This window comes from Cydia amplana, chromosome 9 (genome assembly GCF_948474715.1).
Source record: "Cydia amplana chromosome 9, ilCydAmpl1.1, whole genome shotgun sequence".
NCBI classification, from domain to species: domain Eukaryota; kingdom Metazoa; phylum Arthropoda; class Insecta; order Lepidoptera; family Tortricidae; genus Cydia; species Cydia amplana.
The window spans coordinates 9,180,001-9,207,003 of NC_086077.1; the positions used below are offsets into that span (position 1 = coordinate 9,180,001).

Sequence of the window (27,003 nt, forward strand, 5' to 3'; positions counted from 1 at the left end):
TACATGCATAACATGTTTCAAAAATGATATTTCAAAAAGAAGACTCATTCTTTATTAATAATAATATGACTCGTAAATTTTTTATAATGACTATAATCACCTGTTGCAAACTCAAGCTCTTCACGAGCACTTGTCCGGAATGCGTGTGCCGGCCGAAGCCGACGGGCCCGAAGCCGTAGCACAGCAGGCTCAGCAGCAGCACCAGCGTCTGCACCGTGCTGACCCACCACGTGAAGTACGGCCGGTAGTCTGTCAGCTCGTCCAGCTGCTGAGCAACGTCCTCTTGCCGCGTCACGGATTTGCGGAGCGACCGTCTGGAATGAGGGAAAGGTGTGCTGAGTATAAGGTTATCAGATTGTGTTACCAGAACTGTTAATATATCCGGAATCGTCTTGGGTCGTCCCATTCGTTTTTGGTCAAGTTCTTAAATTAGTCCTATTCTGCTTTCGTCACCCATTCTACATTCGTCACGATCGTCGGTGGCTTTCAATGTAGAATGCGTGACGAAAGCAGAATAGGTCTAATTTAAGAACTTGACGAAAAACGAATGGGACGACCCAAGACGATACCATATTTCCATAACTGAACTATATCTGGATAGCAAGCTGCTCATTTTTCAAGTACCTACACCTATTTGCCAATTTAAATTATTCATATTTTTAACCATGTTGCATTTTGTTATTGAGGAAGGTAAATAAATAATGACATGTTTGTTCATATTTTATATAAAATAATATTTTAGTGTAAACATAATCTAAATTTGAACCAATAGTAAATAAACGTTTACTACTTTAGTCGTAGGTACATTTAAGTGGATAGAGAATGCCTTGAGGTATATCTGTACTGTACTACCCATACCCTACGATAAATGATAATGAATATTAGGTATATAGAAAAATGTTATTTTGTGATCAAGAATTTTACTTGACTGCATAACTAATAAACTGAGGCATATAGTGATTTTTTTGGATACGGAAGAACTAAAGATACAAAGGTTATCTTCAGATGATGGTGATAAAAATTACCTATTAAAAAAACATTATCCTAACCATAAGTCTATTACCAGTAATATACTGAATATCGTATAACCCATAGATATCGGTGAAATCATGGTCCTCTTCGTTGTAATTCACATGAGTTAGCGGCCGAAGGTACATAAACGGCAGCCATAAATACAGCCATGCATCATGTCATGTCCAGGAGTTATTAATTCCAAAGCCATTACAGAACACTTTTACACGGAATTTTCTGGGCATGCAAGGGTCATGTTTAAAAAGCAGACAGGAAAATGCCAAGTCGTTATTTAATTCAGAAAACAAGAGTTACAAACGTTCAGAAGTTACACTATTTTATGTCATGAACACTTGTTTTAGTTTGTTCACCACTAAAATGACCAAAAAAGTCTTACGATCGGAGCTAGAACTATTGCTATCATATGTAAAATATTTACATTTGTATACCATCCACATAGTAATTCTTTTATATTCTTTTGAAACATGTGAAAATTCACAAATGAAAACTTTGCGACTTCATTCAAAACCCTACATAACATAAAAATTCAAAACGTACTTACGTTGGAGTATTGTGGAATTTGTAAAATTGACGCTATTCCTATGTAAATAAAATTGAAAATAGGATAACAGAAGCTAAAATGTTGAGTTCCATTGTGCAGTTTTTCATGCATAAGTTATGAATCATTTGCAAGAATTTTTATTCATAAATTATGCGTTTTGAACGAGCCGCACGAAAGGCGATTTATACCAGCCAGGGTTACTGTGTTGTTTTATTGAAAACCGTGAATGTATATTTTTCGTATTTAAATTTGCGTTTTCAGACATAATTAGAGATAAACCAATACTTAACTTAAACACAGCTGAACTAAAAATGATTCGATTTTAAGTATTTATTTATTAAATACAGCATTAAGCAATCGTCTTGAAAATAGAGACATGTATTTCATTATCGCTACATACTTGTAGGTGCTCTCTTTCACAGTACGTATATCCAAAAACGTAAATATATAAATACATTGCACAAAATTCTACTACCTAATATCATAAATGCAAGTTTGTATGTTTGGTCCTCCTTCAAGCTTCACGCAAAAATGCCTAAACGGGTTCCGACTAAAATTACTTTTTATCACGGACTTCAATCCTTTAATTGCTGTCGTGATTTTGAATACTACCTAGTTTTCAGTATAATACGTACTAAGAGGAGACATGATGAACATTTCGAAATTTATTTTTAATCAATCTTTCCTAACTAAAACAAAATGGAGAGCTTCCGCTACCTTTACCGTATGTACATAATACCTTTTATATGTTATTAGAAATGTGTGAAATTAAATTTAGTCTCACACAGCTGTCAAATATAGGTTAATAGAACCCATATCCATACCATTCTATTAGTTAATATCCAAATTCCTCAGTTTGTCCTTGAATCCATCTATTCATTGATTTATGTTTTGTATCCTCAGCCTCACGCGAGTATTACAGGCTCTTTTATTAGAGTCAGACGCAGGGATCCTCGAAAATCGTAGTGCGGGGTGATATGTCACGCGTACGTGTCGCGGTGACACGTCGTTAAGGAAACAGCTTTACAAATGACGCACTGGCGGCACTAAGCCCACGAGCGCCGCGAGCAGCGACACCAGTGTAACAATTACAGTGGATCTTTTACAAATGAGGAAGAAATCTGTATATATGATCTATATTTATGACTATATAGCTTTTGCCCGCTACTTCATATGTGTGAAATGATGACGATAATTGATAAAATCGGCCAAGTGCGAGTCCGACTCGCGCACGAAGGGTTCCGTACCATTACGCAAAAAATGGCAAATAATTACGGACACACAGGTGACAGACAGACAGACGGACGGACGGACGGACGGTCGGACAGCGGAGTCTTAGTAATAGGGTCCCGTTTTTACTCTGTAGGTACGGAACCCTAATAAAAACTACCCTATGTCCTTCGCCGGGCCTCAATCTATCCCATACATAATTTCATCTAAATCGGTCCAGCGGTATAAGCATAAAGATATAACAGACAAACAGGTTACTTTCGCATTTATGGTATTACTAATAGCTTCTGCTCGTGACTTCGTCTGTGTGTAATGGAAAATGATGATGATTGGTAAAAACTTCCTATGTTTTCAACTATCTCCAGACCACCTAAATTTTGTCAAAATCTCTAAGTTGATTGATAGTGGTATGGAACGGACATTCTGTGCCTATTCATCTGTGCCATCATACTTGTAGGCGCTAAGCCTGCGTGTACCAATGTTTTGGTACTCTTACGATCCTTCGCTTTGCAATGTAAATGTACGAGTAATTATCGTTTGAATCCGCGATTGTCTCGGCAATTTTACAATATTTATTTTATTCATATAGGTAACATTCACGAAGTACGTACATAGTTGAAATCGGTAATAATTCATTTTAAAATTGAGAACGGCAGCCTTAAAAACAATAAATTCATGCGACTGCCAATCAACTCGTAAGTTACCAATTTCAAACGCTTAGATAACTAAGTACTACATTACAGTACAAAAAAAAATTGGCTAATTAGCAAAGAAATACATAAAGTTATTCCAAAACTATTTTTAAGATATAATAAGCTGAATAGGTAAATGCTAAAGTACTTATTAGCTTTTAGTTGTTTAGTTAAATTTTACATAGGCAAACAAATTGTGAAAAGCAATTTGTAATTTCGTTTAGTGGAAAATTTCACTTTGTTATTCAATTACAACTAAGTTTGCAACTTTGCTCGTTGGTATTGACAGAAAACTTGTACAAAACTAATCAAGGTACTAGTCTACTTGCGTAGAAAGGTTCTTACTATTTGCATACATGGGACAAAACCACTTTATTGAGGTCATTCATATACGAACTCATTGAAAGGGCAATTAAAATAAGATTAATTTGTTGTATCAAAATTAAATGAGAGTTTTCGCCTAAGCACGAAACTGGGCTTACACTAAAAAAAGTTCTGAAATTAAAGTTAAATTGCAAATAGATGAATTAATGACTGATACACTATTAACTAGTTTAATTACCGGACTAAAGACATTATTGAATGATTATTTACCTACATATTGTTCGCTCGAACGAACATTTAGCCAAAAAATACCTACGCCGACTGGCCAAGGTTAGGTTAAGCAGTTGTCTTCAGCTGATTATAACCTAAGCCTAAGGTAGTTACCGTTAACATAAGAAATGCCAAAGTCATCTGAAAACCGTCTACCGACGCCCATGTCAAAATGCCTTCAATTAGGTACAATTTGTCGACCAGTCACTCTAGCTTGGACTTGAATAGTTGAATACGCGCGCAACCTGCACTTTACGGCGCTTTTCGCTCCGGCTGCCAGTTCTCTACGTCATCGGATCTTTGCGGCGATGGAGCGCTAAGAACCTCCCCACGTCTAGCGTCTTTCGAGCGTCGGCGTCTGGTCAGCGCTATGGAAAATGACGTCGCTGCGCAGTTGCGTCGACGTTGCGTCGAGCAGCGGCCATAGAGTTGTAGACGCCGACGCTCGAAAGACGCTAGATGTGGGGTGGTCCTAAGGCATATTGATGTCAGTGTGCTTCGAATTGGCCTGACAGAGTATTTGTAGGGTTACCTGAAAAATCGTCCAACGACGCCCATGCCGAACTGCCTTCGATTGGAGTTATCTGCCAACGGCTCAAGCATCGGAGTGTGGATGCGCGCGCCGCCCGCGCCCCACGACACGCTCCGCTCCGGCCGTCGGTACTCCACGCCTCCGGAACTCAGAGGCGATCGAGCGCTGTAACAATACTTAACATCAAACATTGGAACTTATTAACAATATAAACGAAAACCTAGAATCATAGGGCCGAGCTGACTGGTTATAAGCGAGTTTTTTTTTCAACAAGGTTGACACATATTTATTTTAATCTTTATTGCACAAGAATAAGTAATCATAAATGGGTATAAGATTTTTTGTACTCCCGCTAGGAGGCTTAAGGCACAATACGCGGACCCACCGGATATGTCTTCAGCCCCTTTCGCAGTAGTAGTACAGTCACGCTCCGTGATTGTTACGCCATTTAAGGTTCTAGCTAAATTGAACATTCCATAGCGTAAGTATGGAACAACCAACTTGACACTGACACTGAACTTGACAGGACCGTAAATGGCGTAACAAGCGTGGTGGCTGTACATCGCTTACATTGCGTGGATTCTCGTAATAAATATGGCGTAAGTAGGTATACATATGCAGAGAGCTGGACTATGCGTAGTATGCATACCCGGTGTTGTCTGGCCTTTAGATACCAGCTGTAATTATTTAATAAGCTAAAGAAATACAAACCATGGACAGATGCTTTACTTGTAATATTTAAACTAGGTACCAATTTATTAGGTTATCAATTTTAAACTACCTTTGGCGTAAAAAACATAAATTAGGTACAGACAGAACAAAACAAATCCGAAATCAACACTTTAAAAATACATTAAAATTAACTATAAACTAAATTAAAACTAAACTCAGCAAGGCCACAACTCAGTCAAACAACTCGTCCCGCGCCCTTCCAGATGCAAAGGTGCCCATCACGCTCCTAACCTAACTACCTTTGTATTTTTTTGATACTCGGTGGAATTCATCAAAGGTTAAATTTATAGTAGGTACTTAACAAAGTTCTGCACATGCCAGAAAGTGTATCTATAATAAATGATATTTATATTAAATATGCAACATTGCTACAACATAGTGGTAAATTTATGTAAAACTGAAATAAAAATCAGATAGGAAACCCGACCGCCACCTGAGCTCTTTAATTCAGAGTCTCCCGAGCCTAATAAATAATGTAAACAACGAAGTAGCTTCTGTAAATAACAGCACAAAAATACTAGTACAATAACGTATAAGGGTGTGCATTCACCAGTGATGGCCAGTAGCTTAGCTTTGAGTAATGATAAATCCATTAATCCGTCTACTCACTTCGCTGTACGCTCATCCTCGGTGGATGCTCAACCCAACGTAAAAGGCAGGCGAGGCAGTGTCCGGCGGTGTCCGATACGAAACTATAAGATTAAATCTCCTATTTTACAGACCCATGTCACAAAGATTTGGGTAAAATGATTGGAAATGGAACATGTTACATTCTAGCCATTTAATTAAACTGATATAATATAATTAATTGACTTTAACTTATCTGTTACCAAACTGTAATCTAGCTTTTGCTTAAATCACTGTATGTACTTTGGGATTTAAAAATACAGTTTCAGTATAAATTTGTGGCACATAGTGACAACAAAAATGTAATATGGTAAACATATACATAAATGATGTACGAACGTAACATATATGATTCTCATACAACTCACGTTACGCATAAGACTCGTGTTACATGTAAACTCAACGAGCAGAATCGTAATAACAAACGTTTTAAGTAAAAACGCGTTTTCCCTAGTTAAAACTAACTTTCTTGTAAAGTGAAATTTAGTCTTCACAAAATACCTTGGTGACTATTAAATTTACTGTTTAATAAAAAAAAAAATTTTTAGACAAAGCAATACAAAAATAATATCAAAACCATTTTTTGTTACGTAATCGATATACTAGTAAATTGAAAACTACTTTGACTATAAAACAGTAGTTAGAATTAATGCTGAGTGAAACATTTGCTGACATTAGCATTATGACGTCACAAGACAAATGTTAGCTATCGCGCCTAGGGTTACCAGATGACAGGAACTTTCCTGGCATGTCAGGAATTTTGGTCTTTTGTCAGGAATGGGGACGGAACACGAAAATGTCAGGAATTTTTTGAATTGATAGACTTTCGAATTTAATCGAATTTAAACTTGAATTGATAGACTTTATTATAAAGTACCTTTTTATTTACTTAAATTAATCAATTAATCAAAAACATTGTAAAAAAATAATAAATGAGATCCACTCAACTTATCAATAACTTCATAATTATTAATTAACAAATCTTTAATCAAGCATACATATACATCGCTAACGGCTAGAGAAGTCGTCGTGAAAAATATGAATGTCAGGAAAAATATTCGGAAATCAGGAATTTTGTCAGGAAATTCTAAATTTGTATCTGGTAACCCTAATCGCGCCTAAAAGCTTCTTTAAGGCATTACAGCGGAGAATTTTACTCATCTAGATCAAAGAAAATTATTAAATAGGTAAGTTCATGAAAATATTTTCTTATAGTCACAATAAATTCTGCCTCCTAATTAAGTAAGGATCAAAAACTTTCGGCTTTATGCTAAACACATTTCAGTTATAAGATGATAATCTAAGTCTATTTATAAATTATAAGGAACGAGGAGCTAATTATTCTGTCAAGTTAAAGCAACATGGCGTTATTAGCCAAGTTTGACTCGGCTCGAGCGCGATTATGGGCCAAACTTGCGCAAACTTGGCCCCGCTAAGTTACTCAGTACGTTGCGTGGGGAACACTTCATAACCTCTGTCAAACTAGTTTCGTGGTTTAAACAATCGGTTGTTAGTATACTTTTTGGCATTTGCGAAATTCGGGGAGCGATTTTGATTAATAGTTAACGGTCGTTCAATCATGTGTCAAGTATGCGCCGCGTTTGAAGTATCTTGCAAGGAAATCAATATGGCTCGGCCTTGCTCATCCTTCGGTGGGCGGAGGAATGGCTATTCAAAACGCTTTACGTAACTATTCCTTATCTTTCCACATACTGCCAACATCTCAATGGAACTTTACGATTTCTTGCACCTGACAACGCTATTGATATATACAAAGAGAGCTGTTCTACTAATAAACGATCTTTTGTGTATAAAATAAGATGAGTGTTTCTTGCCTTTCCAGAAGTTCCTTATGCACAGGGCCGGATTAACCCTAAGGCAGAGTAGGCAACTACCTATGGGCCCCGCCTCGGCTAGGGGGCCCCGCCTCGACTAGGGGGCCCCGGCGGCCCCGCGCTCATAAAAAAAAATATTTATTCCAAATAGCCCAAATTCATAAAAAAAAAATTATAGTACCTACTCATACCTAATGTCCAATATCAGTTTCTCAGACACAGAAACATTAGATGATTATGAACGTAAATTATTGTTATTTTATAGCTTTTAAAGTCTGTAATGTCGAGCTCGAATTTCAGGCTCACTTTTTACCTCAATTTTTGGTTTGTCTTCGAAATGTCCTCTTCTTCAGCTTAGCCTTTGGCCTTGCTGCGCCAAGCTCGGCCTGCGGCCTCGCTTTTTAATACAATGGACATTGGTTGGCGTCTGTGCTCTAGCTGAGCTTATCCTGAAACACGGCTTTGACCTCGCATGAAGGCACGCCTCACTGGGGAACTTCGGGTTTTTAGGCCCGGCTCGGCCTTTTTAACATGCTTTAAATGCTTTTACAATTATTTCACAAAAAATTTCGCGCTCGGAGGCGTTTTTCGCTGCTTTTCAGGTTGACTCTGTTCTACATGCTAGCTTCACTGGTGAATGAAGTGTCATTTTAACATGGAAAGTCTATATTATTAGGTTAATTTTAATCATGTGGCTCGGCGTATGGTCTTATGGTCGGACAATCGCTGTTCAGCCTGGCAAAATATTTAACTACCTATTGAGAAAAAAGGGCTCTCCCCACACTTAACGCAAAAAGGAATCGGCAAAAACAGATAGAAAAATAGCTTTATGTCTACGCAATAAGAGCGAAAAAGACATCGCTCGGCTTGTTCGGATCGGCTCAACTGACACCTGAAGATTGAAATTAAAATCGCAAACTTACATCCTTGTACTGAACAACTGAACATTATGTATGTAGAATTGACTGTAAGGGGGCCCCGAGCATTGCACTGCCTAGAGGCCCCGACATGCTTAATCCGGCCCTGCTTATGCATAATTAAATTCTTGCCTATCCTTTGTAGACTATGCGTATTTCTATGCAAAAACAAATGCGATTATGTAATTGCTTTTAAGTTCGGTTCTACTCATATTAGCTAGCTAAGCTAGTCAAAGACGCTTCTCACTTATTTTTTCTAACTACTTATGTAGAAACTTTCTGATGTATTTAGTTTTCGGTAGCCAATTTGATAAGAATAACTGAACAAACATTATCGTATTCCATTAACATAATCAGCAAGAGACCGTTGAAACTGTGTACCTACTCTAAGTACTAGGTAGGGACGAGTCAGTCTACTCGAAACGATATAGGTAGGTATTCTGTTCCGCAGCTATCAGCCGAACAATTTTTTTTTCTATGCTTATATCCCTGAGACTTGTTGTACTTTATGTGTGGTACCTACAGATTTGAGCTTAATGGTTGGTTTGAAATTAGGTACCTACATATTAAAAGGGCTACTTGTCAAATTGGTATCAAACCAATGGGTTACATGCATGAAAAATATTTTATAATGTTTGTTCAATAAACAAGTCCAACAAAGCAAAGCTAATGCAAAAATGTGAAATCCGCAATTTTTTGTAACATTTTTTAAAGATTGACACGAAATAGTTATTTTCGATACAAGTGCGAAAAAGAGGAAATTCGAAATGAGTGGCGATAACTTAAAACACGACCGAAGGGAGTGTTTTAAATCGACACGAGTTGCGAATTACCTATTCGCACGTGTATCGAACAACGTTTTACAGTACATATGGCACTTTAAAGTCTCGACATATACGCACGAAAAGTGCTATATTACGCACTAGTACGGAAAAGTAGCCCCATATGTACTGTAAAACTTATTTCCATGATTATTTTCATACAGGGGCAGCTGTGACGTCACAAGCCGCGCGCTTTTTGTATGGTGCATTTTTAAACGCAATAATTATATTGCTATCCCGCTCGCACAGTGGAATTTACCGATAGCAACATGCCGCTGGTATTCGTGTTAGCGACCCTTACTTTAATTGTAGATTACTGGCACCAATCGTATTAAATACCCAGCGTCAAAACTGAAAAATGTGACGATTCAAAGTTACATAAGACGAATGTTGCTTAAAAGCTAGCAAACTCGTTGGGAGATAATCCGCTTAAAGAGCTCTGTCGGGCTAGCGTAAATAAGTGGTGATGGTGGTCTCATCTTACAAGTCTCGAGCAAATATAAATGGAAATAATATAAGTAATGGAATATAATATATATATATATTTTTTAAACGGGTAGTTATATAAATATTTACCTATCTATTAGTCCAGTGGTTCCTAACCTGGGGTAATTACCCCCGTGGGGGCAAAACTGGTATTTTACGGGGGTAATAAGCTAACCTAATTTAACAATACAACAAACGTACACGTTTTAATTTTTTATTACCATTGGGAGGAGGGGTAAAATCAGGTTCCGTAGTTAGTCATGGGGTGACCGGACTGAAAAGGTTAAGAACCACTGTATTAGTCGCATAGCAACAAATTTTCAGACTAGGCTAGGTGCTTAACAGGTGTAGCTACACACTCCACCCCCTTATAGGCCCTATAGTTTAGGTACTTATTTGCTCCGTCGATCTCGTCGCCGTGGTGCGCAACAGAGGTCGGCGAGGAACACGTCATCTACGCCGCCCTCCTCGTGCGGCGCGCTACTCCGAAATTGCCACGACCGCTACGTCACATAGCACTACAATAGTTTACCTCTTTACTCCGTCAATCTCATCGTCGTGATGGGCAACAGAGGTCGGCGCAGCAAAGAACACGTCTACGCTGGCCTCTTCGTACAGCGCGCTGCTCCGAAATTGCCACGAACGCTACGTCACATAGCACTACAATAGTTTACCTCTTTACTCCGTGAAACTCATCGTCGTGGTGCGCAACAGAGGTCGGCGCAGCGAGGAACACATCGTTTACGCCACCCTCCTCGTGCGACGCGCTGCTCCGAAATTGCCGCGACCGCTACGTCACCTAGCACTAGAATAGTTTACCTCTTTACTCCGTCAATCTCATCGTCATGATGCGCAACAGAGGTCGGCGCAGCAAAGAACACGTCTACGCTGGCCTCCTCGTACAGCGCGCTGCTTCGAAATTGCCGCGACAGCTACGTCACCTAGCACTACAATAGTTTACCTCTTTACTCCGTCAATCTCATCATCGTGGTGCGCAACAGAGGTCGGCGCAGCGAAGAACACATCGTCTACGCTGCCCTCCTCGTGCGGCGCGCTGCTCCGAAATTGCCACGACCGCTACGTCACCCTAGAACTACAATAGTTTACCTAAAGAGGTATGATGAGATTGACGGAGTAAAGACTCCGTCAATCTCATCGTCGTGGTGCGCAACAGAGGTCGGCGCAGCTAAGAACACGTGATCTACGCCGCCCTCCTTGTGCGGCGCGCTGCTCCGAAATTGCCGCGACCGCTACGTCACCTAGCACTACAATAGTTTACCTCTTTACTCCGTCAATCTCATCATCGTGGTGCGCAACAGAGGTCGGCGCAGCGAAGAACACGTCATCTACGTCGCCCTCCTCGTGCGGCGCGCTGCTCCGAAATTGCCGCGACCGCTACGTTACCTAGCACTACAATAGTTTACCTCTTTACTCCGTCAATCTCATCGTCATGGTGCGCAACAGAGGTCGGCGTAGCAAAGAATACGTCTACGCTGGCCTCCTCCTACAGCGCGCTGCTCCGAAATTGCCGCGACCGCTACGTCACATAGCAATACAATAGTTTACCTCTTTACTCCGTCAATCTCATCGCCGTGATGCGCAACAGAGGTCGGCGCAGCGAAGAACACGTCATCTACGTCGCCCTCCTCGTGCGGCGCGCTGCTCCGAAATTGCCGCGACCGCTACGTCACATAGCACTACAATAGTTTACCTCTTTACTCCGTCAATCTCATCGTCGTGGTGCGCAACAGAGGTCGGCGCAGCGAAGAACACGTCATCTACGTCGCCTTCCTCGAGCGGCGCGCTGCTCCGAAATTGCCGCGACAGCTACGTCACCTAGCACTACAATAGTTTACCTCTTTACTCCGTCAATCTCATCGTCGTGGTGCGCAACAGAGGTCGGCGCAGCGAAGAACACGTCATCTACGTCGCCCTCCTCATGCGGCGCGCTGCTGCGAAAGGATCGCGACCACTGCGCCGACGACGACTGCCGCGATCGCCGCGTCACCGCCTGGGAATAAAATAGTCACTTAAATACTTATTTATTTTGTAGGACATCCAAAACATCCCGCCACTAGAAAGCTAATATTGGCTATGCGGGGTACGCGTCGTGACCCCTACTTTACCAAAAAAAATTACGCAACTACGAGGAACAGTAACATTCGCTCATAATGTAGGTACGTAGGGTTTGCACGACGGATCCGAAATGTATGGGATGATCCGCGGATCCGGATCCAGATCCGGATAATTTCATACATTCCGGATCCGGATTGCAAACCCTATTCGCTCCGTGCAAAGCACCTGGTAGGGGAAGCCGAAACGATCGCAGCGCTTGATGTGGCCAATACTGACAAGTTTGGTTACTTTGTTTCTGTCAATTCCCATACTTCTCAGTTATTTTAGCTTTATAATCACACTTACGATAAAAATGGGTAACGATAGCTATTGTGTGGTAAACTGCAATAATACTGGACGAAACAGTAATATTAATTTTTATATATTTTCAACGCCGAGCTAGATATTAGCCTTTTATATCATATAGTACTATTCCAGGCTTAACAACGTAATGGCTAAACATTTTATCTAGTCTATGTCAACACAAGAGTTTTTCTTGTATGTTAATAAAATAGTATGGCTAATACAGTGTACCAACATTAAGTGAATGTAATATTAGTTATTGAAAGCCCGTCAAAAGCACACTTTTGGCACGTAGGGTTATCTGTCGTCTGTCACAAGTGTCACAACAGACATTGTGCCTAAAGCGGGAGAACATACATTTTTAACACAAAATATGTTGATTAAAACCTGTGAAAAAGGTCAAAGTTTTTATAATTGCAAGCATCGTACGTATCCCCAGGATGAGGATCACTAAGTAAGTCATCAAAACATAGCGAAACATACATGTTTTCATTGAATTTGTAACGAAACAACAACGAAGAAAATTGACCGAATAATATAACACATTGTTAAGTATATTATAGTAAATATTTTTAAGGAATAATCTTTATTTTGTTGCGCTCGTTATTTGACAGCGCCGACCACGTTGCGAACGCTAGGCGGCGCTGCCATCGTGCACGGTCCCAATAGGTACGTAAAATATTGTATCACTTTAGTTACGACATGATGAGAATCTACCAGTGCTAAAATATATTAAGAATGCATTTTTGCATCTTTTGGATTTTCTATACAATACCTATAATATACATATTCATATACCTGCCTACCTATATATCCGGATCAAACTCCTCCGAAAGTACTAGTATTTTTCGCTGGTAAAGTTCCATCCGAAATATCACTGACACGGCACCGAGCATCTTGGCCCATTATTTACGATGCCGTAACAGCGGCGCCGATCCCAAAAGACATCGCTTTTATAATTTATTGCTCGGAAATATGGTAGCCTAATTCTTCCGCCATATATTTAAGGCCTACTGAATAAAAAATATTGGGGTCAGGTTAGGAGGCGAGTGCATGTAAAAATGTAGGAGGCGGTCATTAATTTTAAAGTACCTTGCTAGAAAGTTTTACGGAATCACGGTAATGGTACAACACATTAAATTTAATGTACTATTGACTTCACATTAAGGACAGACCACGAAAGAACTTGACCTGTGCCTTGCGTTTTTAGCATACATTTTGCTCCATAAAGGATCAAGATGTGTCAGGTTTTTGAATACCGTTCTTGGCATAATTATAAATAATCCTGTGAACAAAATATACCAAGAGAAAAAGGGACTGTATATGGGAGGAAATTAAACTTAGGAAAAGAAAACTGATTTTCACTCCACTGCTCGGAAATGTGGCAATAGATGGTCTAAATCTTGACAAACGCCTTGAAATTCAACAAGATTTCAAGACAATAATCCTTATAGTAACAAGGCAGTTAAATATAGCGCCTAACACGAAGGGTTTCATTTTATGAACTCGGATCTTACAAAGTTTTTAATAGCCGTTCCATTTTACTAAAGCTATACGTTATAACAATTACATTTTCATTCCATTAAGGGCCTCCGAATTAATACACCATGAAAGCAGTGACGAGCCATTGAATATTAAAATGTAAACAAAGTGACTAAATTGATTTGGATGAAAGGATTAATGACCAAATTTACATAATCAACGCTCTATGCATACTATTCTATGGTTCAGTTCACAAATCAATTAAAATTTCAACTTGACCGACAGCCAATCGCAGTGTAAGGTATGTTGGGGTAATAACGGATGCGGGTTAAGACCGTACGAAATTAATTACCGCCAAAGTAGGCTTTATTTCTTAATTTCGACAACAAGGTGCAAGGCGCCAATTCAATGCGCGTCGGCTGCCAGTGCCCCTACCCCACTCAGTGATGTCGGACATGTGCTACGCGCCATTAAAGAGACCGAGGTAATTTTGGTCATTTTTCTGGCCATCCGGTCTTCGCCCTGTAATTTTTGTCGCGTATTGTGCTAAAACTGTGGTTATTTTTGTGATTCATTCATTTTCGCGTGTGGGTCAAGATCGCATGCAAAAATACAAAAAATTAAACATTTGATGAGAACTTTTAAGTTTCTAGTTATTCATGGCTGCAATTTATATACGTTGGAGGAGGTTAAACATCGGATGTATACTTTTGAATACCTTATTATCTGAGCATTAGAAGTGGGTTTTTTTCGCCATCCGATCTTAACCCGTGATGACAAATTCATCGTTACCCTCGAAAAATAAGTTGTCTCATCTTTACACTGGTACAAAACTGAAACCGTTGAATATTGAAAGTTACCAATATTCAGGCCTAAACTATGGTTATTATTTAACGAATTGCACCCCATTTCTAGAATGTATCACTTACTGATGTCAAGAAAATTTTTTTTTTCGTTAGGTCTCTTAATTAGTCCCAAAATCGTCCGGTATTAGCCCAACATACCTGTAAGAGTACCTGCGTTAGCTCTAACACAAACACCCCTCACCTCCTGAACTTATTAAGCTAGGCGAAACTAATAGTAACTGTTTATTTTCATGTTTAATTACTTTAAAAATCAATTAATAAGATATCTGTAAAAAGCCGAGTTGGTAAGACAACCTTCATGCTTCTCCGCACTAGTTAACGTATATTACACTAAAGAGCAGTAAAAATGGTCACTAGATAGTTCATGCAAAATACAATCTCATACATATTCTCTTCAGGTACATAAATATTCTCTTAATAGCTACCATAGCAATTGGAGTAAGAGAAGTATACTCCCTAAGTATATGTTGTAACTCCTTATTGATAAATAATTATTGATATTACTGCAATAGTTATCTATACTAACAACCAAAAATGAGATATTTTCTATTCTAACCTAACCTAACCTAGCCAACGTGCCAATCGTTAACGCTCCGTAGCGTAACGTACCTACCTCTCTCTATCACTTGTCTATATTCGTTGGACAGAGACAGTTGCGATTCCTTCGCTCCGGAGCGTATCTTGGCACGTTGGCTAGGCACCCTGAAAGCGTTGTATTTATTTAGCTTCCAGCTTTAAATTTGTATAAGCTATTAAACTTAGCCTCCATTAAAACGGGGCTCCAGCTAATAGCAGGCCATTAATAATGGGAAGTTCGATTGAGAGCAGTGCATTTCTAAGTATTTCAATAAAGTATACGACCGTATCAAACTGTTAGGGATTTAGCTTGAAACGTAAAGCAAAGTAGCATAGCTTAAAAAATCTTGTCTGATTTTAGTAAGAGTAGGGGCATTAAATTGCTCGTTGTTTATGGAGTTAGAAAAACATATTACTGATCACGACTCAAATGCCACCCTGTATATCTGGGTCAAACACTAAACTGAGCCAGAACGCTTATGGTGACGTCATATCGTGGACAGTTTAAGGTTCGACAGGTTAAGGTTAATTTTCTTATTTATGTAACCCTTTCGGACACATTTATCGCATAAGTCGCTAAATATATGTAAAGAAAACAGTAATACCTATTTTCTTAATGTTAACCTTTATGCGGCTCGCCGCTTTAGCCATAGACTTTGCCAAGTGTCATGAATAACAGTTAAGACATTGACATTCATCATTGGAAAAAATATGAAAGGATTAATTAGTATAAAATAGATATTGATTGATTTTGTGGTAAAGAAATAACAAAACCCTAGAATAGAGGCTTTAAATGTTGTTTCTTTATTATTTACAGGTAAACTTCTTTATATTTAAAACTAATTTTGTCGTAGATTGGATGTAATAAGTTCGATTTCAAAATAAATCTTTATTATTTACAGAGAAACGCAATTTCGCCTTTATTTCATTCACCATAGTGTGATATTATTATAAAACAACATTTTCTGCAAATATTTCAAGAAATATGGAAAAGTTAAGATTTGATTTTGCTGTGAAACCTGCGGCAGATGGAAAATCAAATGTTTTGTGTATAACATCAATTGCTACACCTGGTGGGCAGATTTTTGGATTACCACCGGAACACCAGCCTGTGCATATGCATCCAGCAATTACAAATACTTCCAACTATGCCAAAATACGGAAATCGTTAACTAAAAGACATCAAACAAGAAAAATTTGGATAACTTTGACAGAAGAGATATCAAAAGTATACTTGGATGAGGAGGAAAACATACAGTGTAATGATATTTATTTGGAAGAAATTTCGGAAACAAATGTTGAATCTATGCCTAGCGGTTCAAATCAAACATTGGAAAAAATCTTAGAAAAATTGCTTGACGAAAAACAAAAGAAGTCTGAAACACAGAATTTAGGGAAAATTGCAAAGGATTTCATGATTAACAAATTTTCCGGGCGAAACTCAAATGCTTACCAGTGGATTCAAGATTTTAATAAAGAATGTGAACGTTTCCAAATTAATGAAGAAAGAAAAAAAATTGAAATTCTGAAAAACTTCTTGGAGTACTCCAGTGTTGATTGGTACAGTTGTATGCTAATGAAATTTACTGTAGAATCAGAGTGGAATAAATGGGAGAAAAACTTCTGTGAGACGTTTGCAAACAAAGGATGGTCACCCATTAGATATGCTCTTACCTTTAAATATCAAGCAGGTTCGTTACTCGAGTATGCCTTAAAGAAAGAAAAACTGTTACTGGAAATAAGAAAATCAACAGATACTGGAACGCTTATCGACCTTATAGCACTTGGTCTGCCTAATTATGTAGCGGATAAAATTGATCGTGAAACATTGCAACAGACGGAGGACTTATATAATGAACTAGGAAAATTGGAACATATGGTTGGAAAGAATAAATATGAAAAAAAAAATCCTACATTTTCTGACATGAAATCCAAGAAAGTTGAAGAAAAAAAGCCATGCCAAGTTTGTATCACTGAAAACAAAGGGACACGCTACTATCCCGAAGAAAAATGCTGGTTTAAAGGGAAAAATCAAAAAGCAATTGTGAAAAGTGTGAATAACTCAGAATTGGAAGTTGAGCTGAATGAGCAGAATCCAAAAAACTCGTAGTACCACCATTAATAAAAGTAAAGCTGCTGTTAAATGATACATTAAGAGTGTCTGGGATTTATGACCCAGGTTCAAATGTGTCATTAATAAATTCTAAATTATTAAAGATAAAAGATAAAGAAAAGACAACTGATTTAGAAACGGCAAACTTGAGTACTATTAATGGTGCGAAGAATACAAAAGGTATGATAACACTCAAAATAAAAATATATAAGATTGAGTCAAATATGGATATTTTCGTCATAGAAAATCTTCCTTATGATTTTTTAATAGGATTGGATTGTATAAAAAATTTCAAATTAATGCAAGATGAAGAATTAAACATTTTACAATATAATAGTCCAGAAGATAAAAAGAAGTTCCTGAATGGAGAGAATATAGAAAAAGAAGAGTTGATAAGTAATTATTCAAATATATCTAACGTCAATATTCCTGATGTACTGGGTGACGAAGATGGCGATATTACTTGCTCGGAGATATTACTAAATAAAGAGATTAAAAGCAGATATGAAATAAATTTCAACGAACATATTAACTCAGATGAATTTGAAATGTCAGTAAACCATCTAGATTCATATCAACAGAGAGAGATTGACAAGTTAATTGAAAAATATAAATCAGTCTTTGCTAAAGATAAATATGACATTGGCACTGTACATGATTATGAAGCTCATATAGACTTGATGGTGGACAAGTACTGTAGCAAACGTCCATATAGATGCAACACAGAAGATAGAAAAGAAATAGAAGGACAAATATCGAAACTATTAAAGAACAATTTAATTGAAGAATCGTATAGCCCGTTCGCTGCTCCGGTGACTTTGGCATATAAAAAAGAAGATGGAAAACGAACAAGGTTATGCGTAGATTTTAGAGAATTAAACAAAATCGTCGTTCCACAGTCACAACCGTTCCCACTGATTGAGGATTTAATGGTAAAAACTGTAAACTGTAAGTACTTTTCTACTTTCGACGTAAACTCCGCTTTTTGGTCAATACCTTTGAAAATTCAAGATAGATACAAAACTGCATTTGTTACCCAAGAAGGCCATTTTCAATGGACGTGCCTCCCGTTTGGTTTAAAGACTGCTTCAGCTATTTTCCAAAGAATATTGAGCAACATCATAAGAAAACATAAGCTTTCTGATTTTGCGGTAAATTTTATAGATGATATCTTGATTTTTTCGAAAACTTTCAATGAACACATACAACATATTTCTAGACTACTCGAGGCAATATTAAAAGAAGGGTTTAGACTCAAGTTTTCTAAATGTAGTTTTGCAAACAACCATGCTAAATATCTCGGTCATATAATCGAGAACAATTCAGTAAGACCACTTAAAGACTACTTAACCGCAGTGAGAGATTTTCCAGTTCCAAAAACAAGAAAAAATATACGCCAATTCCTAGGAAAAGTAAATTTTCACCATAAATTTATACCACATAGCGCAATTATTCTGGACCCGTTACACAATTTACTACGAAAAGATGTGAAATTTATATGGTCGCCAGAATGTCAAGAATCGTTTGATAAAATAAAAGGTTTGCTATGTTCAAAACCGATTCTGAAAATATATGATCCTGAACTTCCAATAAATATATACACAGATGCTAGTATCCACGGAGTCGGAGCGGTTTTGAAAGTAATAGATAAAAACGGAGACAGTAAGCCCGTGGCATACTTCTCAAAGAAACTAACTGAGACTCAAAAAAGGAAAAAGGCCATATATCTAGAATGTCTTGCAATTAAAGAAGCTGTTAAATATTGGCAGCACTGGCTTATGGGAAAAGAATTTGTGGTATACTCCGATCATAAACCATTGGAAAATATGAACATTAAGGCTAGAACTGATGAGGAACTTGGTGATTTGACTTATTATCTTTCCCAATATAATTTCAAAATAAAATACAACCCTGGACAATCGAATCAAGAGGCAGACTGCTTAAGCAGAAATCCAGTACTAGAGCCATATGAAAATAATGATGACTTTTTGAAAGTAGTAAATTTAATAACCCTAGAAGATATAAAAAATGACCAACATAAAAATAAAGACCTACAAAATGGAAAAACAAACACAATATTGGAAAACACAATTTATTACAAAAAGAATAAAACTAGAAACAAAATCATACTATCTGAAGCACTGAGCAAAACTCTCATCAAAGATGTTCACAATACTTACTGCCACATTGGGATAAGCCAGATGATAAATAAAATAACACCATTTTATACAGCGAGAAATATATTTACGAATATTAAAAAAATGTGTGATGAATGTGAAATATGTATAAGGAACAAATCAAGGAAGAAGTCAAAATATGGCTTATTGTCACATTTTGGTCCAGCGACACGCCCATTTGAAATAGTATCCATTGACACCATTGGAGGATTTGGAGGATCACGGTCAACAAAAAAATATTTACATCTTTTAGTTGATCATTTCACGAGATATGCATATATTTTGACATCAAAAAATCAAAACTCTAGTGATTTTATTAAACTGATAACTAATGTGACACAGAGTTATAATATTGATATGGTATTAACAGACCAATACCCCGGCATAAATTCTAAAGAATTTAAAGATTACCTAAAGAGTAAAAATATAAAAATTGTTTTTACAGCTGTAGATGCACCATTTTCTAATGGTCTTAATGAAAGGCTAAATCAAACTTTAGTCAATAAAATAAGATGTACAATTAATGAGAATGATAAGAAAACAGCCTGGACAACTACTGCACAGAAATGTGTAGAAAAATATAATGAAACAGAACACACTGTCACGAAATTTACTCCGAAATACCTTTTGGAAGGTGAAAACGTAAATATTTTACCAATAGAATTAAAATCTAAATGTTCAAAAGAAGACCTGAAAAGAGATAGAAAGTTAGCCTACAAAAACACAATAAGATCTCACAAATATAATAAAGAAAAATTCGACCGGCATAGAAAAGAACACAATTTTGAAATGGGAGACATGGTCTATGTAGAAAATGGGAATCGACTGAATAGGAAGAAGATGGATGAGTTAAGAGTTGGACCATTTAAGATTCTGAGAAAAATATCAGGCTCCATTTATGAAGTTGATGCAGGACACAAGAAACTGGAATCAAACCTTTACCACATTACAAAATTGTCTCCAGTGGTACTTAGTACCTAAATCAACAATTGCGTGATTGATTTCTCCTTTGCAATTGTTTTCTTCTAGGAGGGAGATGTAAAGAAAACAGTAATACCTATTTTCTTAATGTTAACCTTTATGCGGCTCGCCGCTTTAGCCATAGACTTTGCCAAGTGTCATGAATAACAGTTAAGACATTGACATTCATCATTGGAAAAAATATGAAAGGATTAATTAGTATAAAATAGATATTGATTGATTTTGTGGTAAAGAAATAACAAAACCCTAGAATAGAGGCTTTAAATGTTGTTTCTTTATTATTTACAGGTAAACTTCTTTATATTTAAAACTAATTTTGTCGTAGATTGGATGTAATAAGTTCGATTTCAAAATAAATCTTTATTATTTACAGAGAAACGCAATTTCGCCTTTATTTCATTCACCATAGTGTGATATTATTATATATATATATTTTTTTTTTCAATCACGATACCGACCTACCTTGAATATGAAACTATTTTAAAAATAAATCAGTTCTTCAAACGTTCATAAAAGATGCTATGCACCAAACTGAACGCAATAAAATGGCCCATCTGTGTGTTTAATGGCAGTCGTCATTTCCCGCCGCCGCCTCTAACAGATTGCGCCTCTCTGGGCAGTTATTCAGAAATCACTTAAACAACCAGTATAAAAATCATTTTCATTTAAACATACTCGTAGTCGTTATGGAACCCGAGCCCAAGTTATACTAGCAACGGACTCTCAGTCGAGATAAAATGTTTTGTTAAGCTAGTTAGCTTCACAGGGTATTTACCTAACTTTTAAATACTTAACCTAGGAAACTAGGTCAGGTGCTAGCACCTGTGGCAATAGTTAATGGCGTCTGTCTTACCAATTAGCAATGTCTACATAGCTTCAACGCTATAATAATGTTGCTGTCTTGCGCTTATGCATTGTTTATTAAATAGTTTTAGAATTGGTCTGCACTCATGTAAATAGCGAAGATGCAAGCTTAGTCAGAATAAGGAAAAGGTTGAAATATTAGTATATCCCTAGTTATTAAGGGGATTACTCTTGATCTCCAAAACGCCTAGTCGTAATACAGTGACACTCATACTTATAGTAAAACCATAAGAAAGGCCGCTGGGCGTGGCCGCGCAACGCTGTCGCTCTAAAATCGCTCAGTTCATCCCAAGTTTTAAGTCTAGTCCTCAATGATTCTCCCCATTTTCTCAAAGTAATATTTTTAATACAAGCAGTGGTACCTACTCACAGTAAGAACATAAGATAGGCCGCTGAGCGTGAACGGCACGATACTATCCTTGCAGGGTGGGAGGCTAAGGTTCCTCCTCCGCCTAAAACCGATCAGTTCATTCCTAGTTCTCAGTCTAGATTTTTGTGATTCTCTCTAGCTTTCCAAAGAGCTATTTTAAATACTTGCAGTGATACTCACAGTAAGAACATAAGAAAAGCCGTTGAGCATGAGCCGCGCGACGCTGTCATTGACAAGGCGTAGCACGGGAGGTGGCGTGGCTTCCTCCGCCACCGCAAAACACTCAGTTTATCATTAGATCTGAGTCTAGTTCTCCAAAAAGCCACAGTCGTACATGCAGCGATACTTGTAAATACTTTCAGTAACAACATAAGAAATGCCGCTGAGCAATGAGCCGCGCTACGCTGTCCTTGACAAGGGGGTGGGGTGGCTTCCTCCGCCTCCGCAAAATACTCAGTTTATCGCTAGTTCTGGTTCTAGTTATGTAAGAAGCTATTTATGTATATACATGGAGGAATACTCATATATACCTACTTACAGCAACAAAATAAGAAAGGCCGCTGAGCGTGAACCGCGTACATATGTATCCTTGCCAACGCATAGCATGGGGCTTGGCGTGGCTTCCTCCGCCACCGCAAAACCCTCAGTTTATCGTATTAGTTCTAGCTATCTATGAAGCTATGTATGTACCTACATGCAGCGATACTCATAAATACTTACAGTAACAACATAAGAAAGGCCGCTGAGCGTGAGCCGCGCGACGCTGTCCTTGCCAGGGCGCGGCAGGGCGCTCGGCGCGGGCTCGTCCGCCGCCGCGGGCGCGGGCAGCACGTCGGGGCGCTCGCGCGCGCGCCCCCGGGCCTCTCTCGGTGCCGCTCCCGATGCTCCATACATACTACGAAGATAAAAGCATTTTGAGACAACATTAATAGAACATTATTAGGTACCTATATTAGGTACACAACGTAGTAACGAATTTTTTAAAAACAACTTGCCAACAGTCGGCCGCATGTTTTTATACAAACAGAGACGCATACCGAGTTTAAGAATATGGGTAATATTTATCGGGCGAGCTCACAGTATCTCATCAAATTTTAAAAATTAAATATTAACTATGTTTTTTACGATATACTAAAAAAAATACCACAGCTTCTCTATACCAATATACTTTCGTGAAATTTAATGTCCACTTTATCTGTATGCAAAGCTTTGATATTTTTATTATTTGACCGACCGGTCTGGCCTAGTGGGTAGTGACCCTGCCTGTGAAGCCGCGGTCCTGGGTTCGAATCCCAGGGCATTTATTTGTGTGATGAGCACAGATTATTGTTCCTGAGTCATGGTTGTTTTCTATGTATTTAAGTATTTGTATAATTATATATATCGTTGTCTGAGTACCCACAACACAAGCTTTCTTGAGCTTACCGTGGGGCTTAGTCAATTTGTGTAATAATGTCCTATAATATTTATTTATTTATTTATATTTATATTTATATTGCAAAGCTATTTGCACTGACCGCTTCCGTTTCTCCATTAAATGTTATAACATTTCGCTTTGTTTTGGAATGGCGTTCAATATCAGGGTTCCAATTGTTTATAGAGCTCAGGCGAATCCAAAGGTTAGCCAACCAGTATAAATAAGTTTTCCCGATACCTGTAGTAACTACGCAACTGGAGGTCACGCTGGTCATGAGCAGCTCTCGCATTCATCAGCTCAGCATGCGCTCGCATTAACAAGTGAAACGCGGCCAATAAACCGTTCCCGAGTTGCAATAACGGATCAATGCTAAACTGCTAATTTACAAAGGCTTCATCGAGATTACCTAACCATGCGTTTACCTACGTTTAGCGGAAATATTGTTTGCTGTAAGTATGTCATACGCTAATGAAATTATGTACAATATCTGGGAGACCGAGCTTTGCTCGAAAAACATATAAGAGCTAGATCGATTTTTCGGCCCCGAAAACCCCCATAATAGTAAATTTCATCGAAATCGTTAGAGTCGTTTCCGAGATCCTTAAAATATATATATATATAAATAAACATATAAATAAACAAGAATTGCTCGTTTAAAGGTATACGATTATACCACACATTTCATACCTCAATCCGATGACAATGCCACTTAAATATTCTTAGTTTATAAATCTTAGTGGGAATTGTCTCAGGATGTAGGTTGCACTTATTAATGTATAAACCTATGTTCTCTTTAATTTACTCCTAAATTACTTCTAAGGGATTATAAGTAGAATTTGGATTTAGATATGTGTAAGAATTATAAAATTTATAACGAAATGAAGTCATAATTCTGCATTTTAATTCAGAAGAAAGCAATCCGATCCGTCGTCTCGTGACTCACTGAGAGAACGCTTCAAGGAAATAAATATTCTCACAGTTTCACAATACATACTACCTATAAATACACAGTAAAAAACTATAACGTTATGGTTGTTACATATATGATTTAAATAGGTGTGTGTTTCTACAATCTGTAAAATTCATATTCAATAAATCAATCCATGAAAACGCGATAAATAACCAATAAAAATATATGTGTAAATATAGTATAAAATATATTCATGGAAGATATTTCAAGCACTCTCAAATATAAAACTAATGACGTTCATGACGTCATCTCTTCCCAGACTAATCAATCTAAATCAAGTGTCCTATATCACATAAGAGATTGAAAATCCATGTAGGGTAACTGTAATGCCGCCGAAAGCATCTATCACCGTTACCTATATAAGAGCAGCGACAAAGCCGCTGTCATGCTTTCAATAATATGTAGGTATAATCATGAACATATAGGAACCCTAGTCCATTAGGTCGATCGATTAGCCTAATTCTGACTGGTTAGCACACCTGAGGCAACTTGCAATCTATGATACTAGAGAAAATCTTCTTCGCGTTATCCCGGCATTTTGCCACGACTCATGGGAGTCCGCTTAACAACTAATGCTAAGAGTTGGCGTAGGCACTAGTTTTTACGAAAGCGACTGCCATCTGACCTTCCAACCCATAGGGGTAACTAGGCCTTATTGGGATTAGTCCGGTATCCTCACGTGTTTTCCTTCACCGAAAAGCGACTGGTAAATATCAAATGATATTTCGTACAATACGTTCCGAAAAACTCATTTTGGGTTTGCCGGGGTTTGCATCCGCGACCTCCAGATTGAAAGTTGCACGCTCTTACCGCTAGGCCACCAGCGCTTAGAGAACATGGACGCAAAATTTGAACGTAGGTACTTATTCCCAATTATAAAATAATTTTTGCAAGTAGGCAAGCTTTGCGCAGTATTATAGGAGGAGGAGCATACCTACTTACAAGGGAAATTTGGATAAGTGAAACAGACCAGGTATAAAATGCTATTTTTACTCCAGACTGAGTAAGTAAACCACATTGCACTTACCCAATATTACATTCCATTCACCACCAGTTATAATTTGAAATGCTTCATCTATCAATCATAGTCATGACAATTAAATAGTACAACATTATTATTTAACCTTTTGGACGCCAATGACCGATATATGCGCACCGTAGGTTCAACGCCAAAGACCGATTAATCGGTCACAGACCACAGAGTAACATCGACCTACGTCCATGTACATAAAGTTCAACTTCGGTTATGACACTTCAGTGATGTGGCGTCTGAGTGACAGCTTTTATGTTTGACACGGCGTGGAAAAGGTTAAAGAGGAAACACGTATTTAATCGTTTAAACCACAAAAGTTCCTTTAACAAGTAATTACACATACTTGTGCAACACAAGCGTGCATTTGAATAAGCAAATCAAATTTCCATTTCTCGCCAAGCCGACTGCAACATGTGTGTATTGCGGCGAGCAGTCGAAACTTGTTGTTCACGGAACACGCAAAGTTCGAGCACGGAATTAACAAGGACATTAATGAGCTCGCCGCCGCGGCCCACGCGGAGGCCGGTTCTGTTCTGACAATTTTATATTTTCATTTCATTTTGATACGGCCTTGAGTCGCATTATTAGGCATCTCACGCGTACCTAGGTGCGAGTAAAATACATTCTGAGATGACTCTAGTACGGCTACCACTTACTCTCTATGCGAGAACAAGTTACGCAGACGTTAGCGAATAATGTCAGTTTGACACTGCTAAGGCAGTCGTGGTAATGCTACCGATTGCATTTCGTCAGCACTAATCAGCATGAGCCACTAACGCTGATTGGTACTCGCAGTCAAGGTCGTATCAGAATAAGTATAAAACCATATGAAATAAAACAGAATCTGCAAGATCACGTGATCTTGCTCAAGGGGAAGAGCTTAAGTATATTGTTGTCTTTGAACCACATGAGTACGGTATTTTACGGCTGTTAATTTTGTTCGTACATTTACCATTACGAGTGTCCCCTTATACTAAATCGACCCGGATTGAAACTAAGGTTTGTAGATATATTGTGTACTAGATACTTACCTAATATAACCTAATAACCTACGAAAGAGAGTTGCCTCGTTGCTCTGCAGAGTGCGTGCCAGCTCCAACCCCATCCAGCGGGCCGATACGACTCACCTACGATAATGCGGCATTTTGAGTGTGTCATAACCGCTACTAGGTGATAGATTAAGTTATTGCTGTCTGTGTATGTTGTAAATCGCTTTCTGTTTTTGTTCCACTAACACTTAGTTTTTAAGGGGACGGTATATGACGTTTTCGATTTAGAGCTCACTTTGTGCAATCAATTTGTTCAAGAAATGTTTAATAACTGCATTAAATTATACGTAAATTTGTTCACGAAGAAGCCGTGTACTGGCTCTTCACGGCATAATATTTTTTATTTGCTGTAATTCTCTACAAATCGACACTAAAAGTATCCAAAAATCAAAATATGGAGTTCCGTTTGAGCAACACGCATTACAGTTTTGCCTTTAACAGTAATTGAGTTGTTGTGTGATTTTGAAAGCTAGATAACTAAACTAGCAAATTATTATCTACTTATATTTTTACTCACAAATACAACACAGAAATTCAATCCCAAATGTAAACTTTCGTACAATTTCCATACATTGACGACATCACTCAAAATTCTTCTTCGAGTCAGATGGCCGCTGGCCTTGGATCGAAGCAGACGTGTACGTCGTC

At 38.0% G+C, this 27,003-nt stretch overlaps 2 protein-coding genes across 3 annotated transcripts in view; one reads left to right on the top strand and one right to left on the bottom strand.

Annotated features, from left to right (window-relative positions):
* The window catches only part of LOC134651058 (inactive rhomboid protein 2), a 195,150-nt gene that overhangs the window by 11,794 nt on the left and 156,353 nt on the right, over positions 1 to 27,003 (bottom strand). For both annotated transcript variants that reach the window (XM_063506043.1, XM_063506041.1), the window contains exons 3-6: positions 22,607 to 22,781; positions 11,896 to 12,050; positions 4,622 to 4,786; positions 101 to 314 (exon numbers count right to left, since the gene is read on the bottom strand). In XM_063506043.1, the coding sequence (XP_063362113.1) occupies positions 101 to 314; positions 4,622 to 4,786; positions 11,896 to 12,050; positions 22,607 to 22,781 (709 nt within the window). The remainder of the gene's footprint in view (positions 1 to 100; positions 315 to 4,621; positions 4,787 to 11,895; positions 12,051 to 22,606; positions 22,782 to 27,003) is intronic.
* On the top strand, positions 16,090 to 17,604 carry LOC134651074 (uncharacterized). The gene is made up of 2 exons (XM_063506061.1): positions 16,090 to 16,198; positions 16,284 to 17,604. Exon 2 carries the CDS (start codon positions 16,367 to 16,369, stop codon positions 17,489 to 17,491), a length of 1,125 nt encoding a protein of 374 aa, XP_063362131.1. The 5' UTR covers positions 16,090 to 16,198; positions 16,284 to 16,366; the 3' UTR covers positions 17,492 to 17,604.